General features: G+C 41.9%; 1 protein-coding gene across 1 annotated transcript in view; it reads left to right on the forward strand.

Moving 5' to 3' along the window:
• Positions 1–27,478, forward strand: part of LOC115156297 (low-density lipoprotein receptor-related protein 1B-like) — a 575,728-nt gene that overhangs the window by 296,931 nt on the left and 251,319 nt on the right. Inside the window, exons 8-12 of the mRNA XM_029703749.1 lie at positions 14,856–15,078; positions 18,367–18,556; positions 18,828–18,971; positions 25,045–25,281; positions 25,477–25,657. Coding sequence (XP_029559609.1) covers positions 14,856–15,078; positions 18,367–18,556; positions 18,828–18,971; positions 25,045–25,281; positions 25,477–25,657 — 975 coding nt within the window. The remainder of the gene's footprint in view (positions 1–14,855; positions 15,079–18,366; positions 18,557–18,827; positions 18,972–25,044; positions 25,282–25,476; positions 25,658–27,478) is intronic.

Genomic DNA, 27,478 nt, shown 5'->3' on the forward strand with positions numbered 1-27,478 from the left:
TTTTCCATGGTAGTAAACACTTTGGGGGTAGTAAACACTTCAAAACTGCCACTTCTGAAAAACCATTCCAGAAACACAGTACAGTATCTTCAGTTGATTGAATAAAGCCTTTCTCAGAATGTTAAGCCTTTAAAACCTTGTGCCTACCGTATCATATAACAATATGCATGATTGCCTGTTCTTATGCAATGCAGATATTGCTTTCCTTTTGGAGCAGGTCTAGCTGTGTAAATGCTGGGGAGCCAGTGCTCCAGACAGCTCCCACTGTCACTAGGTTTCATCAGTATTTACTGATTCCCTCTCACAAAATGGCTGTGTGTGTGGGGGGGGGGGGGGGGGGGGGGTTATGGAGGTCTGATTATATTATTTCAGTAAAAGGGTTTCTGTTCTGTTGTAAGATTCCCAGGGAGAAGGAACCCAGGAGCTCAACAGACAGAGAGAGAGAGAGAGAGAGTCAGCCCCATTATTTTCATGAGGGTACAAGGACAGGCAGTAGGCATGAATTCAGAACAGCTGTTTAATGAGAAGCCTTTCTCTGAGAGATGCTGTATCTTAGCACCAGGGCTCTTGGTGGAGCAAAGGACATTTACAGTGCAAACAACACCAGAATGAGAGCATCGGAACTTCTCTTCTCGATGTGTGTTATTTGGCGGTTATATACTAACCCAGGCCCGGCATTATGGGCGGGCCTTAGGGGACCTGGCTCGCACTACCGTACCTCCTTGCCTGTCCAAATAAAATATTGAAATATTGATAATGTATTAGACCGAGACGCACGTCGTCAGGAAGACGGATTAATCTCACTTTAAACATCTGAAACAGCACTCCTCTGTCTCAGTATGTGTAGACCATGTATCTGATGCTGTCTGGACCAAAAGAGTATGGCATGTCATACTATTTCTGGCCAGATAGCATCAGATACATGGGCTACATATAGAGGGGCATAGTTTCGCTCACTCAGATTCTTTCTCCAGTGTTATAGTTTCAGCAGAGAGGAAGAGGTGAAGAGAGAGGGCTCACTTTCGCCAAAATCTGTCTAGAATAAGCCCAATGCATTTCTATGGGAATAATATGCAGACCTAAACTTGTCGCCTACCTTCCCGCCTTTGGGACGAAGGCTCCCATTGTTAGGGCGGAGACATGAGCATCTTGTCATTATGGATAAAAGAGCTAGAAAATTATATATCATACACTGCTGTTGAGGAACAATGGGAAAGTAATTCTGTTTTGAAAGTTTGCGAATGAAAGTTCCTCAGTATTTGAAAAATCTTTCCAACACTCCCGGCCTCGATAATAACCAAGCCTCGGTGTGAAAGAGAAAAATATCATGATCTGATGATCCCATATATGTAGTGGTAACGTGACAAAAAAATCAGCTGTCTGTCCCAAGCTCACTGGCACAGGAAACTCTGAGAACCCAGAATAGGCTAGTTGATACAATGTTTAAAGTTCATGAATGACAGCTTCTGGCCGGACCCAGTGATGATTTGATACAATGTTGAACTTCACTAGCAATAGTTCAAGACAGATAGGAAGGGAGGCAGACAGGCAGCATAGAGAGATTGTGATTGAAAGAACCAGAATTTACGTCAGGATATTTTTGACAATTTTTATTTGTCGGCTTATGTATTTTTCTTAGTTGACGATGAACGTTATAGGCCTACTGCTGCATTGGCCTATAGGCTATCTCTGAGTTCTATGCTCTCATTTCTTTAGCTGTCAATGGACCACACAGCGTATCAATGTTTCAATATTGCAGAGGCTGGTGCTCTTGCCATATTTTAATTTTAACATTTAGATTTGTATCATTTTACTTCAAATGTTTATGACTAACCACGTGACAATGATTTTGACAAACAAAAACATTATTATTGAAATGAAACTGTTCCACGAAAATGCACATATAACTGGCACGCAGATCTATAGAAATGGTAGGATAAATTGTAACCCCAAATTTGAAACTCTTTACTATTACACCCATTCAAAAAATGTGAATGCACAAGCACGTGCACACATAGGAGGTCCCGTGAAAAAACAGGCTTGCCTATGGAAATGAAAGGCCCGTCCAGCTGATTCATTCTGGCGCCGAGTCTGTACTAATCTCTATTATACATGGCCCCTTAAAGCTAATATGTATTTTTAACTAATTTGATGGATAAAACCTTTACAGTACTTTTCCTCAGCCTAACCTCAGCATCCAGATTATTCAACATAACTTCAGATGCATGCTTCTGGTTCTCAATATAACTCCTGTATCTCTAAATAATGCAGGGTCTACTCTGCACAGCAAAATGATTCCTGTGAAGTGAACATTTTTATTGATACAAGGATTTTAGATTGGTTTCTCACATCCTCGCAATGAATTCCCCACCTAATTCCCCAAAACACTTCCTTCCTATGAAATGTCTCTGTGTTGTTTTGCTAAAGCAATACGGCTTGTCTCTTATGAATCACTGTGAATCTATGCAGCGTGTTGCTGTGACTGTGTTTGCATGGAGAATGACAAACATTCCCTTTTAACTTCATGAAAATAGAATGAAATTACTCCCAGGACAAACATGCCTGTTTACTTTACATGGAAAAACATTAGTTGTGGAAAAGTTAGTCACTTACACACATACACACACACCAACACATGCACACACACACGTGCGTGCATGATGTGACGTGGTGTGTGTTTTGAGGGATAATGGTGTAGGAGGAGAGTGCATGTGCAGGCCCCTCCGGGAGCAGGGAGCTGGGCATGAATTCTGCCAGCTAGATTGGTTATCAGGAGGAAGCGTTTTTCTGGTCTCGTCTTCCTCTAATTGGTGAGACATAGCTACAGCTGTTTCTAGTGAGAGAGAGAGCCTGGGGCAATGGAGTGAAAACAAAAAGAAATTGGGGAGGTTGGTGATAGCAGCATAGCATGAGGAGCAATGTTAACGGAATATGTTCTGACACCACCCTACATTCTATTTTGCTGTTGTTTAGATTTTTTCTTTCTCTTTCATGAAAAGGAATGCTATTCTTTTACTTTTTGCCTCTGGAAAGCTTTGATGGATATGGTATGGTATATTCTTTCCACTTTTAAAATTATCTTTGAAAAGGAATTGAAATGAGAGTGAACTTTGTTTCATCTTGCCTGTGGTAGTTTTAGTTACACTCTTACTTCCCAAACAAATAATGTTGACTGAGGGGGCATATTTTTCCATCATCATATTTTGATGGGAGAATGGATTTTGATTAGGCTAAAAGCAAAAACTAAAATAACAACGTTTATTAGTTTAGTCAGGCCTAGAGTTCCTTTACCATTTGATTGTGGAACATACATACAGTACTTTAAACCCCTCTAAACCCTTTGATAAATAAATCCTCAACAATATGAAACCTAGTGGGCTCTCTTGGCATATGATGTTGTAGGTTCTCTGCAGTGCAGGCCTCAAATCAAATCAAATTGTATTGGTATCATACACATGATTAGCAGATGTTAATGTGAGTGTAGCGAAATGCTTGTGCTTCTATTTACGACAGTGCAGTAATATCAAACTAGTAATCGAACAATTCCCCAATAACTACCTAATACACACAAATCTAAAGGGGTGAATGAGAATATGTACATACAAGTATATGGATGAGCGATGGCCGAGCGGCGTAGGCAAGGTGCAGTAGATGGTATAAAATACAGTATATCCTCTTATGGCTAGGGGGCAGTATTTTCACGGCCGGATAAAAAACGTACCTGATTTAATCTAATTATTACTCCTGCCCAGAAACTAGAATATGCATATAATTATTAGCTTTGGATAGAAAACACTCCAAAGTTTCTAAAAATGTTTGAATGGTGTCTGTGAGTATAACAGAACTCATTTGGCAGGCCAAAACCTGAGAAGATTCCAAACAGGAAGCATCCTCTCTGACCATTTCTTGCCCTCCTTGATCATCTCTATCCAATACAGGGGATCTCTGCTGTTACGTGACACTTCCTACGGCTCCCATGGGCTCTCAGAAGGCGGCAAAAAGCTGAATGACGTAATTCCAAGCCCTGGCTGAAAAGCTTTAGCGCATTTGCTAAGTGGTCTATCAGCGGACAATGGGACTCATGCTCGTGCACGAGACGACCCCATGTTTTTATTCTATCGTCTTTGAACGGATACAACGACTCCCGGTCGGAATATTATCGCTTTTTTTTAAACAGCGGTTGACATGCTTCGAAGTACGGTAATGGAATATTTCAAAAAATTTTGTCACGAAATGCGTCGTGCTCGTAACCCTTCTTTACCATTCGGATAGTGTCTTTAACGCACGAACAAAACGCCGCTATTTGGATATAACTATGGATTATTTGGGACCAAACCGACATTTGTTATTGAAGTAGAAGTCCTGGGAGTGCATTCTGACGAAGAACACCAAAGGTAATCAAACTTTTCTAATAATAAATCGGAGTTTGGTGAAGGCTAAACTTGCTGGGTGTCTAAATAGCTAGCCCTGTGATGCCGGGCTATCTACTGAGAATATTGCAAAATGTGCTTTCACCGAAAAGCTATTTTAAAATCGGACATAGAGTGCATAGAGGAGTTCTGTATCTATAATTCTTTAAATAATTGTTATGTTTTTTGTGAACGTTTATCGTGAGTAATTTAGTAAATTCACCAGAAGTTTGCGGGGGGTATGCTAGTTCACATGCTAATGTAAAAAGCTGGTTTTTGATATAAATATGAACTTGATTGAACAAAACATGCATGCATTGTATAACATAATGTCCTAGGGTTGTCATCTGATGAAGATCATCAAAGGTTAGTGCTGCATTTAGCTGTGGTTTTGTTTTTTGTGACATTATATGCTAGCTTGAAAAATGGGTGTCTGATTATTTCTGGCTGGGTACTCTGCTGACATAATCTAATGTTTTGCTTTCGCTGTAAAGCCTTTTTGAAATCAGACAGTGTGGTTAGATAAAGGAGAGTCTTGTCTTTAAAATGGTGTAAAATAGTCATATGTTTGAAAAATTGAAGTTTTCGGATTTTAGAGGAGTTTGTATTTCGCGCCACGCCCATCATTGGCTATTGGAGCAGGTGTTCCGCTAGCGGAACGTCTAGATGTAAGAGGATATACATTTGATATGGGTAATGTAAGATATGTAATCATTATTATAGTGGCATTATTTAAAGTGGCATTTTTTAAAGTGTCTAGTGATCCATTTATTAAAGTGTCCAGTGATTGGGTCTCAATGTAGGCAGCAGCCTCTCAGAGTTAGTGATTGCTGTTTAGCAGTCTGATGGCCTTGAGATAGAAGCTGTTTTTCAATCTTTCGGTCCCAGCTTTGATGCACTCTCTCGGTCTCAGCTTTTGATGCGCCTTCTGGATGATAGCAGTGTGAATAGGAAGTGGATCGGGTGGTTGTTGTCCTTGATGATCTTTTTGGACTTCCTGTGACATCAGGGGCTGTAGGTGTCATGAAGGGCAGGTAGTTTGCCCCCCGGTGATACATTGTGCAGATCGCACCACCTTCTACAGTACCTTGCAGTTGAGGGCGGTGCAGTTGCCATACCAGGCGGTGATACAGCCCGACAGGATGCTCTCGATTGTGCATCTCTAAAAGTTTGTCAGGGTTTTGGGTGACAAGCCAAATTTCTTCAGCCTTCTGAGGTTGAAGAGGCGCTGTTGCGCCTTCTTCGCCACACTGTCTGTGTGGGTGAACCATTTAAGTTTGTCGGTGATGTGTACGCCCAGGAACTAAAATAATGTCCACCTTCTCCACTGCTGTCCCTTCGATGTGGATAGGGGGGTGCTCCCTCTGCTGTTTCCTGAAGTCCACGATCATCCCCTTTGTTTCGTTGACGTTGAGTGAGAGGTTGTTTTCCTGACACTACACTCCGAGTGCCCTCACCTCCTCCCTGTAGGCTGTCTCTTCATTGTTGGTGATCAAACCCACTACTGTTGTGTCGTCTGCAAACTTGATGATTGAGTTGGAGGTGTGCATGGCCACGCAGTCGTGGGTGAACAGGGAGTACAGGAGAGGGCTGAGCACACACCCTTGTGGGGCCCCAGTGTTGAGGGTCAGCGAAGTGGAGATGTTGTTTCCTACCTTCACCACCGAAGGCGGCCCGTCAGGAAGTCCAGTACCTAGTTGCAGGGCGGGGTTGAGACCCAGTGCCTCCAGCTTGATGAGCTTGGAGGTTACTATGGTGTTGAATGCTTAGCTGTAGTCAATGAACAACATTCTTATATAGGTATCCCTTTTGTCAAAATGGGATAGGGCAGTGTGCAGTGTGATGCCGATTGCGTCATCTGTAGACCTGTTATAGCGGTATGCGAACTGAAGTGGGTCTAGGGTGGCCGGTAAGGTGGAGGTGATATGATCCTTGAGGTGGTCTCTCAAAGCACTTCATGATGACAGAAGTGAGTGCTATGGGGCGGTAGTAATTTAGTTCAGTTATCTTTGCCTTCTTGGGTACAGGAACCATGGTAGCCATCTTGAAGCATGTGGGGACAACAGACTGGGATAGGGAGTGATTAAATATGTCCGTAAACACACCAGCCAGCTGGTCTGCGCATGCTCTGAGGATGGAGCTAGGGACGCCGTCCGGGCCAGCAGCCTTGTGAGGGTTAACAAGTTTAAATGTTTTACTCACATCAGCCACGGAGAATGAGAGGAGGGGATGCAGTCTTTGTTAGCGAGCCACGACGGTTTCACTGTATTATCCTCAAAGTGGGCAAAGAAGGTGTTTAGTTTGTCTGGAAGCGTGACGTCTGTGTCCGTGACATGGCTGTTTTTGTTTTCTTGCCTGTGATTTCCTGTAGTCCCTGTCACATACGTCACATACGTGTCTGAGTCGTTGAATTGCGACTCCACCTTGTCCCTCTACTGGCATTTCACTTGTTTAATTGCCTTGTGGATGGAATAACTACACTGTTTATATTCAGCCATATTTCCAGACCTCTTTCCATGGTTAAATGTGGTTGTAACGACCGTCGTTGCAGTGAGACCAAGGTGTAGTGGAGGATGTGTTCATCATAAAGGATTTTAATAAATGAATGAACACTACAAACAAAACACGAAAAGAAACGACAGCCAAACAGTCCTGTCAGGATTAACACAAACCTAGACAGAAAATAATCACCCACAAAACCCCAAAGGAAAAACAGGCTGCCTAAGTATGACTCTCAATCAGCAACAACGAACTACAGCTGTTCCTGATTGAGAGCCACACACGGCCGAACCAAAGAAACAAAACAACATAGAAAAATAAACATAGAACGCCCACCCATGTCACACCCTGGCCGAACCAAAATAGAGAACAAAAACCCCTCTCTATGGCCAGGGCGTTACAGCGGTGAACGCGCTTTCAGTTTTGCACGAATGCCGCCATCCATTCATGGTTTCTGGTTAGGGTAGGTCTCCAAGTTAGGATTGAGGGGGTGAGGAATTGGATGATTGGATAGAAACACTTCTGATTTGGAGATGTGGAGAGTAGTCGCACTATTATCATTTCAATTGAATTATGTCACTGAAATCACAAAATTAATGCAGATTCAGCTTCTCTTTTCAGTCCCTATATCTACACCATCTTTCATGGTTATTTAATTTAATGGACAAAAAGACAAAAGCAACAATACCTTGAGATATTGTGTGTATAATGTGCTGGTAGTCATTGTCTGTTTGATGGAGGTCATGGTACATCCCAAATGTCACCTCATTATGTTTTCAATTATTTTTTTAAGAAAGTAGTATTTAACAGAGAATGTATCACCTCACTTTCACATGCAACATGCAACAACTGGTGTTCATAAATACATTCACTGTATTTTTATGGAAGAAAGGATTTGTGATGTGCAGTTTCTCTTTTGAGGAACAACTGCACAAAGAGGAGCCCTGGAGGTTTTGCCCAACTGTTCTATGGACTAGACCAATGTGTCCTTGTGCAGATATAGTAGTATTATATGTATTGAAAGTCTAGCGGTATAAAAAGGGCCAATGAAAGGCATGCCAATGTCATTTATTGTAGGATGCATGAACCTAAAACGTTTTGAAAGACGTTCTAAAAAACTACTGTATAAGGTCACAAGATATATTTACAAAGGAGAAGAAAAATAGACTTCAGATAGGACGTGCGAAGACCATCATAGTCCATGAGCCAGGGTGGTCGGTTGCGCTCACATGGGCCGACGATGTCTCAGTGATTTTCTTGAAGGTCTATGTCCCTACAGTTGGAAAATGTGTGATAGCAGTGGAGCAATGGCAGCTTTTTCTGTGTTATCTTTCATCCCTCCATCCCATAACTTTTTCCGATAGGGACAACTAGTTGGGGCTAGGGGGCAGTATTGAGAATTTTGAAAAAAATATGTGCCCATTTTTAACTGCCTCCTACACCAACTCAGAAGCTAGGATATGCATATTATTAACAGATTTGGATAGAAAAGACTCTGAATTTTCTAAAAACTGTTTGAATGGTGTCTGTAAGTATAACAGAACTCATATGTCAGGCAAAAACCTGAGAAAAATACAAGCAGGAAATGAGAATTTTGTGGCTGTACTATCTTCGAGTCATTGCCAATAGAACACACAGTGACAAAGGATTCATTTTGCACTTCCTACAGCTTCCACTAGATGTCAACGATCTTTATAAAGTTGTTTGAAGCATCTATGATGAACAGAGACCGGATGAGAAGGAAGGGAAGTTGACGTCCCTGGGATGTCGTCACTTCATTATTGCGCGCACATGCGCGTTCATGTGAGATGAGACTTTGTATTTCAAACGTTTATCAAGACACAGGAGAGGTCCTGTTGAAATATTTATCCGTTTCACGTTCTCAAGGCCCTAAAGATTGATGCTAAACAACGTTTGACATGTTTGAACGAACGTAAATAGATTTTTTTTTTACTTTTCATCGTGACTTTTCCCTCCTCCGCCCTACATTTTGAGTAGCCTACCGAACGCGCTAACAACATGGAACAACTTGGAGTTATTTGGACATAAATGATGAACTTTGTCGAAAGAAATAACATTTGTTGTGGACCTGGGATTCCTGGAAGTGCCTTCTGATGAAGATTATTAAAGGTAAGGGAATAGTTCTAATGTTATTTATGATGTTAGATGACTCCAACATGCCGGCTAACTGTATAGCCTAGCCTATTTTTCTGAGCGCAGTAGTCAGATTATTGCAAAGTGTGCTAAAAGTTATTTTGAAATCTGTCAATGCGGTTGCTTTCATGAGATATTCATCTATAATTCTTTGAATAACAGTTTAATATTTTATCCACGTTTTATAATGAGCATTTTTGAAAATTCACCGGCAGTTTTTGGGGGAGATACATTTTCTGAATGTCACGTGCCGATGTAAAATGCTGTTTTTAGATATAAATATGAACTTGATGGAACAAAACATGCATGTATTGTCTAACATAATGTCCTAGGAGTGTCATCTGATGAAGATTGTCAAAGGTTAGTGCATAATTTTAGCTGGTTTTATGCTTTTGGTGACGCCTGTCTTTGCATTTTACAAAACATTACACACAGCTATTTTCAATGTACTCTCCTAACATAACCAAACTTTATGCTTTCGCCGTAAAGCCTCCTTGAAATCGGAAAATATGGTTGGATTTAGGAGATGTTTATCTTTCAAATGGAGTAAAATAGTTGATTGTTTGAGAAATTGAAATTATTAGATTCTTGCAGTTTCGAATTTCCCGCCATGGTATCTTGTCAAGCAATCCCGTTAACGGGATCAGAGCGGGAAGGGGTCCCCAAACAATGTCAGTATATAGCAAGCTATTGTTCACAGTGTACCTCTAGGTACATATCAGAATGACCTGTATAAATTGCTTAAGAGGAAACCCTGATACATGTTAATCTTTGTTTTACAAGTGGTTCTGAAAGGTCATGAAATTACCTTTCAAATGATACATTTGAAAGGTACTTTGAAATCACCAGCTACAACTATTGTAAAAAAATTGCCCCTATTGTGCCATTGACATTAGAATGTTGGCAGCTTAGCAATAGAATTCCATGTAGTGGGGCAGCTATGTTTTTGAATTGTTACTTTGGTCATAGAGGAACCACATTTCACACACACTGCTAGAGCAGGGGTTTAATATTTGTAGATACAAGACATTCACAGGTTTCACTGAAGCCTTTTTCCAACATGGTTGCCAAAAAACACAATGGGGTCTTATTGGATGAATTTCGCATGACCATACCTCTACGAAATATAATTGTAGTATGCCCAATAATATGTTCAAATGCTCATAGTGATGAAGAATACACAAACGAATGAGCCAGGTGTGCCAGATATACTACATTACCAAAAGTATGTGGACACCTGATTGTCAAACATTTCATTCCAAAATCATGGGCATTAATATGGAGTAGGTCCCCCCTTTGATGCTATAGCAGCCTCCACTCTTCTGGGAAGGCTTTCCACTAGATTTTGAAGCATTGCTTCGGGGACTTGCTTCCATTCAGTGACAAGAGCATTAGTGAGATTGGGCTCTGATGTTGGGCGATTAGGCCTGGCTCGCAGTCGGCGTTCCAATTCATCCCAAAGGTGTTCGATGGGGTTAAGGTGAAGGCCCTGTGCAGGCCAGTCAAGTTCTTCCACACCGATCTCAACAAACCATTTCTGTATGGACCTTGGTTTGTGCACAGGGGCATTGTCATGCTGAAACAGGAAAGGGCCTTCCCCAAACTGTTGCCACAAAGTTGGAAGCACAGAATCGTCTAGAATGTCACTGTATACTATAGCGTTAAGATTTCCCTTCACTGAAACTAAGGAGCCCGAACCATGAAAAACAGCCCCAGACCCTTATTCCTCCACCAAATTTTACAGTTGGCACCATGCATTGAGGCAGGTAGCGTTCTCCTGGCATCCGCCAAAACCCAGATTCGTCCGTCGGACTGCCAGACGGTGAAGCGTGATTCATCACTCCAGAGGACGTATTTTCACTGCTCCAGAATCCAATGGCGACGACCTTCATACCACTCCGGTTGACGCTTGGCATTGTGCATGGTGATCATGTGCTTGACAGCGGCTCCTCGGCCATGGAAACCCATTTCACGAAGCTCCCGACGAACAGTTCTTGTGCTGATGTTGCTTCCAGAGGCAGTTTGGAACTCGATAGTGAGTGTTGCAACCGAGGACAGACGATTTATACACACTACTCGCTCCAGCACTCAGCGGTCTCGTTCTGTGAGTTTGTGTGGCCTACCACTTTGCGGCTGAGCTGTTGTTGCTCCTAGACATTTCCACTTCACAATAACAGCACTTACAGTTGACCGGGGCAGCTCTAGCAGGGCAGAAATTTGAGGAACTGATTTGTTGGAAAGGTGGCTGTCACGATCGTCAAAAGGAGTAGACCAAGGCGCAGCGTGCGTAGTGTTCCACATGTTTTAATAAATTAAACTCACCAAAACAAATACAGAAGCAAACGAAACGTGAAGTAATGGTGTGCTTACAGGTACAACACAAAAACAAGGTCCCACAACTAAAGGTGGAAAAAAGGGCTGCCTAAGTATGATTCCTAATCAGAGACAATGATAGACAGCTGCCTCTGATTAGGAACCATACTCGGCTCAACACAAAGAAATATAAACCATAGAATGCCCACCCCACACCCTGACCTAACAACCTAGATAAATAAACCGTCTCTCTCAGGTCAGAGCGTGACAGTGTCATCCTATGACGGTGCCACGTTGAAAGTCCCTGAGCTCTTCAGTAAGGCCGTTTTCCTGCCAATGTTTGTCTATGGAGATTTCATGTCTGTGTGCTCTATTTTATACACATGTCAGCAACGGGTGTGGCTGAAATAGCTCAATCCACTTATTTGAAGGGGGGGTCTACATACTTTTGCATGTATAGTGTATGTCAAGATAAATTATTCTCAGAATTGTGGTAAGAGTGTGCCCAAAAATGTGTCAAAACCACTCCTTTTTTAAGCAATTTATACAGGTAAATCTGATATGTACCCTAGAAGTCAAAGGACAAGGGTCAAAGGTTCTGTCCAAAAATGTATCTGGTGGATAGCTGTCAATCTAAGCTTTCTAATGATATATAATTAAAGAGTATATGTGAGCAATAACTTCTTATACTGTATACGGACATTGTTTGTCATAGGGTAAAATCCCAATGTGAAAAATGAATGGGATGGAGGGATGAAAGAAAGATTGATATCATTGCAGTAATAGTAGCTTTCTCTGCATTATCACACATTCTCCAACTCTGGGGACATAGTCCTTCAAGAAAATCACTATGAGACATTGTCGGCCCAAATTTGGGGGTCTGTCTCATGGACTGTCATGACCGTGGCGATGATTCTTTTTATACTGTTTATTATTTCATCTGTACTCCATTAGCAACAATCATTATTCCAGAAAGCCATCATTGCTTTGCCACATGGAGGCTCATCTGTTTGAGGGAGTTGTTTCTTGCTGACAGAAGCTATTTTTCAGCCTAGCATGTATCGCTGGGTTCAAAGGTCACCACTATCTCTCCCTTGACTTACATTTTAGTCATTTAGCAGACGCTCTTATCCAGAGCGACTTAGAGGAGCGAATGCATACATTTCATACAATTTCATACATTTTTTTCCTGTGCTGGCCCCCCGTGGGAATCTAACCCACAACCCTGGTGTTGCAAACACCATGCTCTACCAACTGAGCTACAGGGAAGCTCAGTTGGTAGAGATTAAGTGGGCTCTCTGCCTCCAGCACCCCTCAGCTCTCTAACTGTCTTTCTCTCTCGTGATGGTCTGATTCTGCTCTGGTCTGGTTCTCTGTCTCAGAGAGCCAACAAGACACCATTAGCAAGGCATGTTACAATCTTAACCATTAGCAAGGCATGTTACAACTACAACCATTAATCCTATTTCGCAACAAAGCATCCTTCACCCATGCTGCCAAATATACCCACGTAAAACTGACTATCCTACCGATCCTCGACTTCGGCAAAGTCATTTACAAAATAGCATCCAACACTCTACTCAACAAATTGGATGCAGTCTATCACAGGGCCATCCGTTTTGTCACCAAAGCACCATATACTACCCACCACTGCGACCTGTAAGCTCTCGTTGGCTGGCCCTCGCTTCATACTTGTCGCCAAACCCACTGGCTCCAGGTAATCTACAAGTCTTTGCTAGGTAAAGCCCCGCCTTATCTCAGTTCACTGGTCACCATAGCAGCACCCACGCACTCCAGCAGGTATATTTCCCTGGTCACCCCCAAAGCCAATTCCTCCTTTGGCTGCCTTTCCTTCCAGTTCTCTGCTGCCAATGACTGAAACGAACAACAACAATCGCTGAAGCTGGAGACTCTTATCTCCCTCACTAACGTCAAGCACACGCTGTCAGAGCAGCTCACAGATCATTGCACCTGTACATAGCCCATCTGTAAATAGCCCATCCAACTACCTCATCCCTGTACTGTATTTATTTATTTTGCTCCTTTGCACCCCAGTATCTCTACTTGCACATTCATATTCTGCACATCTATTACTCCAATGTTTAATTGCTATATTGTAATTACCTCGCCACTTTGGCCAATTTTATTACCTTTCCTCCCTTATCTCACCTAATTTGCACACACTGTATATATACTTTTTTTCTACTGTGTTATTGACTGTATGTTTGTTTATTCCATGTGGAGCTCTATGTTGTTGTATGTGTCGAACTGCTTTGCCTTATCTTGGCCAGTTCGCAGTTGTAAATGAGAACTTGTTCTCAACTAGCTTACCTGGTTAAATAAAGGTTAAATAAAATTAAAATAAAAAAATGTATTAGCAAGGCATGTTACAACCTTAACCATTAGCAAGGCATGTTACAACCCTAACCATTAGCAAGGCATGTTACAACCCTAACCATTAGCAAGGCATGTTACAACCCTAACCATTAGCAAGGCATGTTACAACCCTAACCATTATCAAGGTAGCTCTTCCTGCATTCATATCAATGTAAAGGAGAAGAAACTGATGTTGTATCTTTCTTTACGTATCTTTATTCATCAGATTTGTGAATACATTTAGCCTTCCTTCTATTGGTTAATTGGCGATGCACATTTAATGGTCAGTTTAAAGCAATAGCATTTCCATGTAGGTATTGTAGAAGAGGTGATTCCTGGAAAGAGCTGGCTATAGACTGCTAGCTTAATAGTAGGTACTCGTGGGGGGTAATTTTAGACAGCCATACAAAACTACAAAACCATACTGGCCCTGACACACCATTTTCTTCTATGTACATGTAGGTAAAATCAGGAAATGAATAATTATATTTATAAGACTTACAATGATAAGGTTTAGTGGGGTTACTTTCTTTTCATACCATGCCTACAATTAAACCATTAGCAATGTGTTTTGTCAGGATTCTTCTTGTATCTGTTTTGAGTACCGTGTCCCTTTTTCTTGTCAACTCCTTCCATTTGTAAACCTGTGGGCTCTATACAGTAACTCCAGTTCATTTAGAACTGTCCCTGGTCGTTGGCTCTAACTTAGGTGCAGTAATTGTGTTCAAAAAGTGTTGTGGATATTTCTGAATCATTACCAATATAGGCATGAATAACCATGGCCAATCATTGTGTTGGTGGATATGAGGATGACAATAGAAGGCAGAATACAGTATTCAGAAACCCTCAACAATGATTTACATTCAAGGGCTACCTAATGAGCTTATGTTAATAAACATATATTTACTGTTATTGCGCTTCCTGGAACCTGTGTTCAATTAGTTAGTGTGTGGCACTAGCAACGCAAAGGTTACGGGTTCATGTCCTGCAGGGATCACATACACCTACTATGTATTCACTCACTGTGCTCTGTCACCTTGAATAAAAGTGTTTACTCAGTGGCATATTTCTACAAGTTTATTTATACACATTATCTTCTCGTAGGATGCTGTTCTTCACTGACTACGGAGACGTAGCCAAGGTGGAGCGCTGTAACATGGACGGCACCAACCGAACCAGGCTGGTGGATTACAAAACAGCGCAACCCACAGCCGTGGCCCTGGACCTGGCCAAGAAGCTGGTGTACTGGGCAGACGCCTACTTGGATTACATTGAAGTGGTGGATTACAACGGGAAAAACAGGCATGCAGTCATCCAGGGCAGTCAAGTAAGTGTCTAGCCTCATTGTGTTGTCGTCGTGGGGCTAAGCTGAGCTCTGCTTCTGATGATTGTCTTCTTGGGTTTACAGTTTACACGCCACGAAGGAAAATGAGTCTGAGGACATTTATATGAATATTGAGAGGGGACAATCTGAGCTGTGTTTGTCCAGTGTGTGGTTCAGTAGTTAAGAGCGTGGCGCTAGCAATGCCACGGTTGTGGGTTCAATTCTTGCAAGGATCACATACACATACTAAGACATTACAAGAATGATAAAATGTTCCTCCGTGCAGACTGTTAACTACAGCCTTTCAAAACTATACAGTGGGGGAAAAAAGTATTTGATCCCCTGCTGATTTTGTACGTTTGCCTACTGACAAAGAAAGGATCAGTCTATAATTTTAATGGTAGGTTTATTTGAACAGTGAGAGACAGAATAACAACAAAAATATCCAGAAAAACGCATGTTAAAAATGTTATAAATTGATTTGCATTTTAATGAGGGAAATAAGTATTTGACCCCCTCTCAATCAGAAAAATTTCTGGCTCCCAGGTGTCTTTTATACAGGTAACGAGCTGAGATTAGGAGCTCTTAAATGGAGTGCTCCTAACCGCAGCTTGTTACCTGTAAAAAAGACACATGTCCACAGAAGCAATCAATCAATCAGATTCCAAACTCTCCACCATGGCCAAGACCAAAGAGCTCTCCAAGGATGTCAGGGACAAGATTGTAGACCTACACAAGGCTGGAATGGGCTACAAGACCATCGCCAAGCAGCTTGGTGAGAAGGTGACAACATTTGGTACGATTATTCGCAAATGGAAGAAACACAAAAGAACTGTCAATATCCCTCAGCCTGGGGCTCCATGCAAGATCTCACCTCGTGGAGTTGCAATGATCATGAGAACTGTGAGGAATCAGCCCAGAACTACACGAGAGGATCTTGTCAATAATCTCAAGGCAGCTGGGACCATAGTCACCAAGAAAACAATTGGTAACACACTACACCGTGAAGGACTGAAATCCTGCAGCGCCCGCAAGGTCCCGCTGCTCAAGAATACATATACAGGCCCGTCTGAAGTCTGCCAATGAACATCTGAATGACTCAGAGGACAACTGGTGAAAGTGTTGTGGTCAGATGAGACCAAAATGGAGCTCTTTGACATCTACTCAACTCGCCGTGTTTGGAGGAGGAGGAATGCTGCCTATGACCCCAAGAACACCATCTCCACCGTCAAACATGGAGGTGGAAACATTATGCTTAGGGGGTGTTTTTCTGCTAAGGGGACAGGACAACTTCACCGCATCAAAGGGACAATGGACGGGGCCATGTCCCGTCAAATCTTGGGTGAGAACCTCCTTCCTTCAGCCAGGGCATTGAAAATGGGTCGTGGGTGGGTATTCCAGCATGACAATGACCCAAAACACACGGCCAAGGCAATAAAGGAGTAGCTCAAGTAGAAACACATTAAGGTCCTGGAGTGGCCTAGCCAGTCTCCAGACCTTAATCCCATAGACAATCTGTGGAGGGGGCTGAAGGTTCGAGTTGCCAAACGTCAGCCTCAAAACCTTAATGACTTGGAGAAGATCTGCAAAGAGGAGTGGGACAAAATCCCTCCTGAGATGTGTGCAAACCTGGTGGCCAACTACAAGAAACGTCTGACCTCTGTGATTGCCAACAAGGGTTTTGCCACCAAGTACTAAGTCATGTTTTGCAGAGGGGTCAAATTCTTATTTCCCTCATTAAAATGCAAATCATTTTATAATATTTTTGACATGTATTTTTCTGGATTTTTTTGTTGTTATTCTGTCTCTCACTGTTCAAATAAACCTACTATTAAAATTATAGACTGATAATTTCTTTGTAAGTGGGCAAACGTACAAAATCAGCAGGGGATCAAATACTTTTTTCCCCCACTGTACTTGCAACGGCAGGTCAGAGGGCAGTTCAGGGGGCATTTCAGGTGAAGTAATAAATGCCTTTCTTCTACCTACAAAATTAATTCTACCTTGCCCAATTCACTGTAGAGCTTAAACATCCCAAATGTCACCCTCTTCCCTATATAGTGCACTGCTTATGATGAGCGCCTCTGGTCAACATTAGTACACTATTTAGGGAATGGGGTGCCAGGGATACACCTAAGGTTTGATATCTCCTGAATATGGATTTTACTGGAATACTGCATGGTGATTAATCAGTGTGGATGAGCTTGAGAACCTGTGATGAGGTCACTTACAAATGGCCCAAATTCTTAGTCCTTCTCCCTGTACTACACTTTGGAGATGGATAATTAGGGGAATGATATTATTCAAAAGGATGCCCCTTGAAAGCAACCTACTGTAATGCGAGGGAGACTTATATTGTAGGATACGATGGTGATGGAAGGAAAGAAGGAGGCCAGGGCGTATGAAATACACCTCATTGTGTGTGCAGGTGTTCTTAGCATAATGATGCCTCTTTTTGTTCATAAATGAGTGACCTCAGTAGACCTCTGAGATGTTGCTCTGCATATCGTCTCCATGACAAATGAAAGACAGATTTTACTTTTTCTACTGGCAGACGATGTAGTGTTGTGTCTTAATCCATTTTTTAAATTCCACTTACATTTCAGCTCCAGCTCCAACACCACAGGGTTCATTTAACACAATACTAAAAATACAATACAATATGCAGGTTAAGTCATAGGTCATTGCTATATGATAACCTGTATAGAAATCACAGCCTTGGACGGAATATTCAAAGCAAACTGTTTCAACATCATATTAAAAGAAACAATATGCAGGTCAACCCTGGGCGTATAGTGATTGTGAACAGAATATTAAAAACCTCTGTAGTTTATAGATCACACAGCCTTGAAATACACTGGAAATAAATTGGCTGATATTAATATTCAAGCAAACTGTGTGTTTCTGAAGAACAAGATGGTTCACTGGTTTGCTGGTTGTGTTTTTTCTCCTGCCACATGTTTTGCCGCCCCAGGGTTGAGGTGAGGCCCAGTGGGCTTAGGCATACTTTCTGTGTACAATGATCACCCAACCCTGTCCTGTGTGTGTGTGTGTGTCTGGGGGGGGGGGGGGTTCGTGCGTCTGCATGCACATGGAAGGTGTCGGCCGGGTAAATGTAGCGTGTAGGGCATTATGCCCACTCCATGACCCTGTGATGGCTGGGGAATACACACACATCTCCTGTCTTAGATCCTGGAGCTCCCACAGTTGTGTTATAGATTAAAAGCTTTGTTATTTTTGCAGGAGTGGGGGTTCTGTTGCATGTCAATGCATTGTTCTGCTCTGTTTTAGGTGTCCGACATCCATGGATTAGCTGTCTTTGAGAACTACCTGTATGCCACTCATTCTAACCCCTCCAATGGGAATATCATGGACATCTTCAAGATTCATCGGTTTAACACCACAGAACCCAGGACACTAACCAGCCTAGGGAGTTCCAGAGGCCCAATACGAGTTTACCACAGACTAACTCAGCCAAAAGGTAAAGGATATTTGGTCTCCAGCTGTAACATGTGCATGTATGCACAGTACTTGTAACGCACAAGCTCATGGAGATGTCTGCATCACTGTGACTTGATCCAGTCAGGGTACTGCAATGCATGCTGGTGTCAATTGTATCTGTAGCCTACATGTGAAAAACAAGGTGTGAATATGAGAGAATTCTCCGTCATTTGATAAAGTACAGTAAAATGATTGTGTTAGAGCTGTGTTTAATGAGTCTAACAGACTTTTCTACTCCTCCTGTCCTCTAGTTAGGAGTCACGCGTGTGAGACGGACCCGTATGGAAAGCAAGGGGGATGCTCCCACATCTGTCTGCTGAGCGGTAGCTACAAGTCCAGGACCTGTCGATGTCGGACAGGCTTCAGTCTGGAGAGTGACGGACAGTCCTGCAAAAGTCAGTGTCATATCTCTCCCTCCTTTCCTTATGTCATAAACATGTCATATGTCCGTGTCACATCAATCAATCAATCAAATGTACTTATAAAGCCCTTTTTGCATCAGCCGATGTCACAAAGTGCTATACAGAAACCTAGCCTAAAACCCCAAACAGCAACATCTCTCCCTCCTTTCCTTATGTCATAAACATGTAATCAATGTAGAAAATATATAATGTAGATGAAATAGTTCCCTAAAACTACAAAAGTGTGTCGCGGAAGAACTGCAGCGGTGTCGCCAAAATGGTAAACAAATATATAATAATAAAATGATAATATTTTTTTATTAGGAACAAAAAATTAAGACTACAGATTAATGTATGGGACAATATACAAACGTTTTTGAGAAAGATAATTTGAAAGACAACATTTTACAGAGTAAATTTAATTTTTGGTTTCTTTTCATTTTGATAAGATATGAAAATGCAATGAATTGAAGGTTATTTGTTGATGTAAAAATCTAACTTTACCAATTTTAAGGTTGTGTCATTAGATTTGGGGTGGGATAACAAGACATTCTCATGAAAGAAATTGGGTCAAATACAGATGTAGGATTTTAAATTGATCACCCTGTTGCAGGAAAACTTTCCTGCAATGCAGGAAATTTTAAACGCGTGCTTGTATTTTAGGTTTGACATCTGAAGTTTGTCATTTCAAATTAGTTTTTTCAGACTTTATTTTCCCTTAAGAAAAACAAATCAACTTCTACAAAAATGTCCATGAATTTTAATCCAAATAATAATGTACATTTCTGTTGCTGCAGGATTATTTTCCTACTGTAGCAAATTCCCTCAAATTAAGATCCTGTTTATTGAGATGTGTGTCATGCATATTGTATAGGTCAACTGTCACTTGGTGCTAGTGAGGATGTCACTAACACACTGTTATATTAACAGTATTCCACTTATCGTGTTGCCTCATTTTGTCCAGCTAATAGCCTAGTCACCTATTAAGCAACATTGTGGACTAAACATTCAAATCCTGTTGCCTGACTGCATGCACATGGAAGGTGTCGGCCGGGTAAATGTATCGTGTAGGGCATTATGCCCACTCCATGACCCTGTGATAGCTGGGAAATACACACACATCTCCTGTCTTAGATCCTGGAGCTCCCACAGTTGTGTAATAGATTAAAAGCGTTGTTATTTTTGCAGGGGTGGGGGTTCTGTTGCATGTCAATGCATTGTTCTGCTCTGTTTTGGGTGTCCTACATCCACATCCTGTTGTTGCAGGATTATTTTGCTGCGACAATACAGGTCAAATTAAGATCCTACATCTGTATATATTGCCCAGCCTCAGATAGTCAGACAGTGATGAAGACGAACGCTGGTTGAGACTGCTCCATTAGAAGATTATGTCCCACTATTGACCTGTCAGGAGCTGCAATTCATTATGGCCTTAATGGAGTTTTAAGTTTGTTTGCATTTGTTAGCTTGCCTGATCAATCCACGGACATTGTGTAGTTGACAAAAAAAAAGCAGCAGATCAAATTGAAGACACAATCAGAGGTCCACCGCATTTCGATCGGGTGTACGAGCGCCTTGCCGCATTCCCCCTCCGAGACACATTTGATTTATACCTCCTTGCCAGATGTTCTGATGACACCAGCTCTCTCTTCCCTTAGCCTAATGAGATTCAGTGCTAAATGGTAGTGCTTCTTTATGTCGCATCGCAGCCAGTCACGGTGGGGTTTGAGATCTGGGTCTTAATTGTCTCCTGGGGTTGCCTGGCTCTCCCTCACAGGATGATAAATTGAAGTGATGCCTGTGTGGTCTGTCTCACCCAAGCCAGTATGGTCTCCTGGGTAAAGGGGGTAGAGGGGCTGGGGGTAGAGTGAGGAGAGGTCTGGTTCTGTCTTGTAGCCCTGGAGGATCCCTAGGGTCCCACCCAGAACCCCCCAGAGTGACTTGTGCTTTGCCGCAGTGGAGCTGCCTCAGCTTTCTATGCGGGCTCTCTGTCTGCCTTTCAAAGGAGATACTGTAAAAGTCTGTGCATTAGGAGTTAACAGTCATAGTACTGTTGCTTTATTAGTCTCTCTCATCTGACTTTCATATTGTTAAAGCAGAAGGCCAAAATAGCTAGTGAGTATACTGCTTTCTCAGTGTTCTTCAGCCATTTCCCCTCGCGGACTTGTTATAGGTTTCAGTTTATCTAGCCATTTCGAGGTTGGTTAGCACATTAGCACATTAGCTGAGGTGTGCACTGATTGGAGTCACCTCGTTAGACAGTGTGTGTTTCACTTGCGCAGGCCCAGCGCATCAGTTGGAGAGGCAATGTTGAGAGAGCCACACCTCACGTCAGACAACCACATTAGTTTGAAAGAAGCCTGAGTTTTGGTGTTTGGCTCCATTTTCTTTTTACACCCTAGCCTAAATTGGTGGGGGTTATTCTTTTAGTTTGTCTTTTCGGAGGCACGTTAGTGGGCATCCATGATGGGTGTCTTTTAGAACCCCTTTTGAGACCCTTTGTTTTGGTTGTCAAAGGGAGCGACAACATTTTGAGTTTGTCTTATGGGAAAGTAACAGACTGAAATGCCAGTTTGTAACAAATGTGATTGAAGGGAAGTAAAACATTAATTGGCACTGATCATTGCTCCCAATATGGTGCATAGAGGTGGGTGGAGACAATCACAAAGACAGGTGAAAGATCAGTGCGTGACAGTTAGGGCTTATAAATATTTCAGAATATATTGTCATTTTTTTTCTTCTTTTTCCCAATATAGTAATTTAGTGTTTTATTCTATGAGTTATCATTTCCATACTATACATTTCATGAATTGTTTCTTTCCAATTGCTTCTCTGTGGTGCCAGCGGTTTAAGACAGTTTATTGTAATCTTAAACAGTTTATTGTAATCTGTTTAAGTGCTGTTATTCTCAGAATTCTGAAGAGGTGATTATCAGATTGGAGGACCCGTGCATGAGGGGTTCTTCCCAGCAGTATAAGTTCTGGATTTAGAGAAAGTGAGTGTTCAAACGTATCATCCAATACTTTGTATACTTCGGTCCAGAAATGATTGAGGACTGGGCAGGAATATAGCATGTGGGTGTGGTTAACCCTACTCTCCCCACGTTACCCAGCAACTTGATGTGATGTCACAGTTGTCTTTTGATTGTATTATAAGAGTTACGAAAAATCTTGACTGAATTTTCAGAGTATTCCCTCAAGAGTAGAAAGTTGGTTGTCTTGGACGTGTTTCTAGATATGTCCTCCCAGTCCTCTTGGGTTACTACTATTTGTAGCTCGTCTACCCAATTGGTTACCGCTATAATATTCTCATATTTTGTGTCTTCTTTGAGGATTCTGTATATGTGCCCCAGCACATTCTAGGCATTTACCTTGTTATAAGTCTTTGTTATATTTCTAATTAAAGGATGTACAGTACATAATTAAGCGTTTCATTAGGTCCCACTGCTTTAGTAAGAAAGCATCTTCAGATTTCTGGAGGTTGTATTTAAAATATATATATATATTCTCAAATGTATCTATCCCCTTGCCTGTGAACATCTGATACCTGGTCAGTCCTTTTTCAGCCCATAATTTAAATGTATCACCTATCATAGTTGGCTTAAAGTTGCCGTCTATTACAATTCCTCACCGGTAGATCAGATCTGTTTGGATGCATTTTATTTTGGTGATCTTTGTCCAGACCTCTATAGTGTTATTTATACAGGTATTTTCAATCAACCTAGCGTGTGTATTGATTGTCATCATAAATATAGTTGCACTTATTCGTTTTTCCATTTGTTGGACTTCTATCTCTCCATTTAGCTGTTGATGCCGAGTGCATCCACACAATAATTGTCACGGTTGTCGTCGGGAAAGGAGGACCAAAAAGCAGGAGGATTGTGGATGCTCATCTTGAAGTTTATTTTAACTCAAAAGTGAACACCAAAATAATAAACACAACGAACTCACGATCAACAAAACAGTCTTGTCAGGCTCACACACGCTAAACAAGAAACAATCTCCCACAACTACAAACACACCCTAATATATAGGACTCTCAATCAAAGGCAAATAGACAAAACCTGCCTTCAATTGAGAGTCCCTACCCCAATTAACTAAACATAGAAACAGATTCACTAGACTAAACATAGAAATACATAAACATAACACAGTGCCCAAAACCCCCGGAATAAATCAAATCAAATCAAATCAAATGTATTTATATAGCCCTTCGTACATCAGCTGAAATCTCAAAGTGCTGTACAGAAACCCAGCCTAAAACCCCAAACAGCAAGCAATGCATGTGAAAGAAGCACGGTGGCTGGGAAAAACTCCCTAGGAAAAACTCCTGAGAAAGGCCAAAAACCTAGGAAGAAACCTAGAGAGGAACCAGGCTATGAGGGGTGGCCAGTCCTCTTCTGGCTGTGCCGGGTGGATATTATAACAGAACATGGTCAAGATGTTAAAATGTTCGTAAATGGCCAGCATGGTCAAATAATAATAATCATAGTAATTGTCGAGAGTGCAACAAGCACGTCCGGTGAACAGGTCAGGGTTCCGTAGCCGCAGGCAGAACAGTTGAAACTGGAGCAGCAGCATGGCCAGGTGGACTGGGGACAGCAAGGAGTCATCATGCCAGGTAGTCCTGAGGCATGGTCCTAGGGCTCAGGTCCTCCGAGAGAAAGAAAGAAAGAAAGAGAGAAAGAGAGAATTAGAGAGAGCATATTTACATTCACACAGGACACCGGATAAGACAAGAGAATACTCCAGATGTAACAGACTGACCCTAGCCCCCCGACACATAAACTACTGCAGCATAAATACTGGAGGCTGAGACAGGAGGGATCAGAAGACACTGTGGCCCCATCCGATGATACCCCCGGACAGGGCCAAACAGGCAGGATATAACCCCACCCACTTTGCCAAAGCACAGCCCCCACACCACTAGAGGGATATCTACAACCACCAACTTACCGTCCGAAGACAAGGCCGAGTATAGCCCACAAAGATCTCCGCCACGGCACAACCCAAGGGGGGGGCGCCAACCCAGACAGGAAGACCACGTCAGTGGCTCAACCTACTCAAGTGACGCACCCCTCCCATGGACGGCATGGAAGAACACCAGTAAGTCAGTGACTCAGCCCCTGTAAAAGGGTTAGAGGCAGAGAATCCCAGTGGGAAGAGGGGAACCGACAAGGCAGAGACAGCAATGCCCTACTAAATCAACCACCACCCCGAACCACATAAAACAAATACCCTCTGCCACATCCTGACCAAACTACAATAACAATTAACCCTTATACTGGTCAGGACGTGACAATAATTTATTTTAGTTGGGTGGCTATATAAGAATTCTTTAGGATTGGTAGTGCTAGTCCCCCTGCTTGTTTACATTGTATGATTTGTTTTACATTTGATACTGGCTTTTCTTCCTCTCCAGATGAATTTACTCAGGAGTTTGTCCCACTGTTTAAAAGTGTAAGGAGTAATAGTTATTGGTAGATTCTGGAACAGGAATACACATCTTATTATTGTTAAAGGCACTGATGGGTCTTAGGATAGGACTTTGTAGGTCCTGTTTAAACTGGTTTTCCACTGTTCCAAAGTTATACTGATGTATTTTTGTCAGGTCTTGGGGATAGTAATCCCTAAGTATTTCAGTTTATTTTGATCCCATTTAAGTTTAAATTTAGTTTTGAAGTCTTGGAAAATTGGTGGACCTACCGTCATTGCTTCTGATTTCCTTGTTTTTACTCTGTATCCCGATATGACACTCTATTGTTTTATTTGTTGGGAACTGCCTAAGGTATATTTGTTAAGTAGAGAGTCACATCGTCTGCGTACATTGCAATTTTTTGTTCTTCCTGATCGATCTTTCCTTTTCTTTTTATTGCTTTTATTTATTCATTTTAATGTTATTTATTTATCCAATTCTATATTTAACCAGATGAGTCCTATTAAGATGTGCATCTCTTTCTCTTTTTCAATCTCTCATCTGCCATGTAGAACCCAAACAGAATTACACCAATTAACTAACAAGAAGTAGAGTTAAGAGTAAAGATCCCTTTTCTGTTTCTGTGTCCTAGAACCCAAGAACGACCTGTTCCTGTTCTATGGTAAGGGTCGGCCAGGGGTCATCCGAGGCCTGGATATGAACGTGAAGTCCAGTGATGAGCACATGGTATCAATTGAGGACCTGGTCAACCCCAGAGCCATCGACTACCATGCAGAGTCAGGATACATCTACTTCGCTGACACCACCAGCTTCCTCATTGGCCGGCAGAAAATAGATGGGAACAGCCGGGAAACGATACTCAAAGATGGTGGGTTTATTTTGTGTTATATTTTTATGCTACAGCCTAATTAATGTATCCTTGATTGCAGGTACTCTTTAATAACTAGTACCAGTTATTGTAATGACATAAATACTTTCTAAATCACCCATTTACATTTAAGAAAAAGAAGAAATGCAAGTCAGGGGGAGATAGCACTAACATTGGTGTTCCATCACCTTGCAGACCTGGACAACGTTGAGGGGATCTCTGTGGACTGGATTGGTAATAACCTCTACTGGACCAATGATGGATACAGGAAAACTATTAGTGTGGCCAGACTGGAGAGGGCCTCTCAAACCAGGAAGACTCTTCTGGAGGGGGACATGTCTCACCCCCGAGCCATTGTATTGGACCCCCTCAACAGGTGAGCTCACTGAAGACGAGGCCAAATCATACAATTCCTACCGTATGTGTTACTAATGCACTGATATCAGAGAACAATATGGTTGAAAATGTTAGTTGTCTGTGTCCACATATCTATTCAGTGATTGACCCACTGTAAAATGTACACAGAAAAGAGAATATGCACAGCTCTCTAATCCTATGTGATGTTGGTTATAAACAAACAAACACCCAAGAAAAGGGTAAGGGATATTGTCTTCTCTGGGTGTTACAGTAGAGAACCATATAAAGCACACAATCCTTCTAGACCCTTTCTGTACTCAAAGCAATGGCATTTCCTAGCAGGTAGTGAACAATAGGTGATTCCTGGAAAGAGTTGGCTATTGTCAACTCTTTGGGTATGCGTGGGAGGTCTGTCTCTGTTTGGACGGCCATACAGAACTACTAAATCATGCTGCCACTGACCATGGATATACTGATTCCTTCCCAGAAATAGCTAGCTCCCGCACAGTATTGCACCAACCTGATTCTTCCCACATCAGGGGGTTTAATTTATTTTCTTTGTTATCATGACAGAGGAATAATCTCTAACTACTGACCTTCCTATTGACAGTTGGCACATCTTTATTAAAATGTTGTTTGGGGTCGTAAGTGAGCTTTGGCCGATCCATCAGCGGAAGCAGACATCTTTATGTGCCCTGCAGGATGGGTCTCCACAGGTGAAATGGCTGTTTAAGATCCTCTTCTGTTCGCCCCAGTTATATTTCCCTCTCTGCATGTCACCTCCAGTCTGTGTTAACATGATAGGGATTCACTTTGCTGACATACTGTCTCAATCACTTATTTTTCTGTATTTTAAATGTTCTTTCCCTATCAGTCTCTCTCTCTCGCACGCACACACCCCGCACACATCCTTTTGCTTTGGATATTACTTCACAGAGCTTTAGCCAGGCATTGAAGACTGCGGTGTGTGTGTTGAATTATTCAGTGGGTCATGAAGATGACTTGCAGAGACAGACAGTGCTTGATTCACCCTCTATCACACTGTTTTATGTAGTGCATGTGTTGCAGTCAACTCCATCATTGGAGAGACAGAAAAGGGTGTGCAACCCCGCCAGAGGATACAAATCCCTTAAGCATGTTTATGGGTCACTAGTGACTAGATCATGTCAAATCGTTGACCCAATCACTTTTCAAATATCACAAGTCTGAGTGAAGCCCTGAAAAGATATTGACGCAAACCAGGACCTGGTTTCCGATGTGAGGGCTAGTAGATGAACTTGTGGATTACTGTATATGTTGAATTGGGTTGGTTTGAATCAATGCTTATTTTGTGTGTGTTGAATTTTACAATGGCAAGAAAAAGTATGTGAACCCGTTGGTCATAAAATTTGATCTGATCTTCGTCTAGGTCACAACAATAAACAAACAGTCTGCTTAAACTAATAACACACAAACAATTATAAGTTTTCATGTCTTTATTGAACACACCGAGTAAACATTTACAGTGCAGGGTGGGAAAAGTATGTGAACCCTTGGCAGCAATAACCTCAACCAAACATTTTCTGTAGTTGCGGATCAGAAATGCATAACGGTCAGGAAAAATTTTGGACCATTCCTCTTTACAAAACTGTTTTAGTTCAGCAATATTATTGGGATTTCTGGTGTGAACTGCTCTCTTGAGGTCATTCCACAGCATCTCAATCGGGTTGAGGTCAGGACTCTGACTGGGCCTCTCCAAAAGGCGTATGTTCTTCTGTTGAAGCCATTTTGTTGTTGATTTACTTCTGTGTTTTGGGTTGTTGTCCTGTTGGGCTTCAATTGGCAGACAGATAGCCTAATA

The sequence above is a fragment of the Salmo trutta genome, chromosome 20 (assembly GCF_901001165.1).
Source record: "Salmo trutta chromosome 20, fSalTru1.1, whole genome shotgun sequence".
Classification (NCBI taxonomy): Eukaryota; Metazoa; Chordata; class Actinopteri; order Salmoniformes; family Salmonidae; genus Salmo; species Salmo trutta.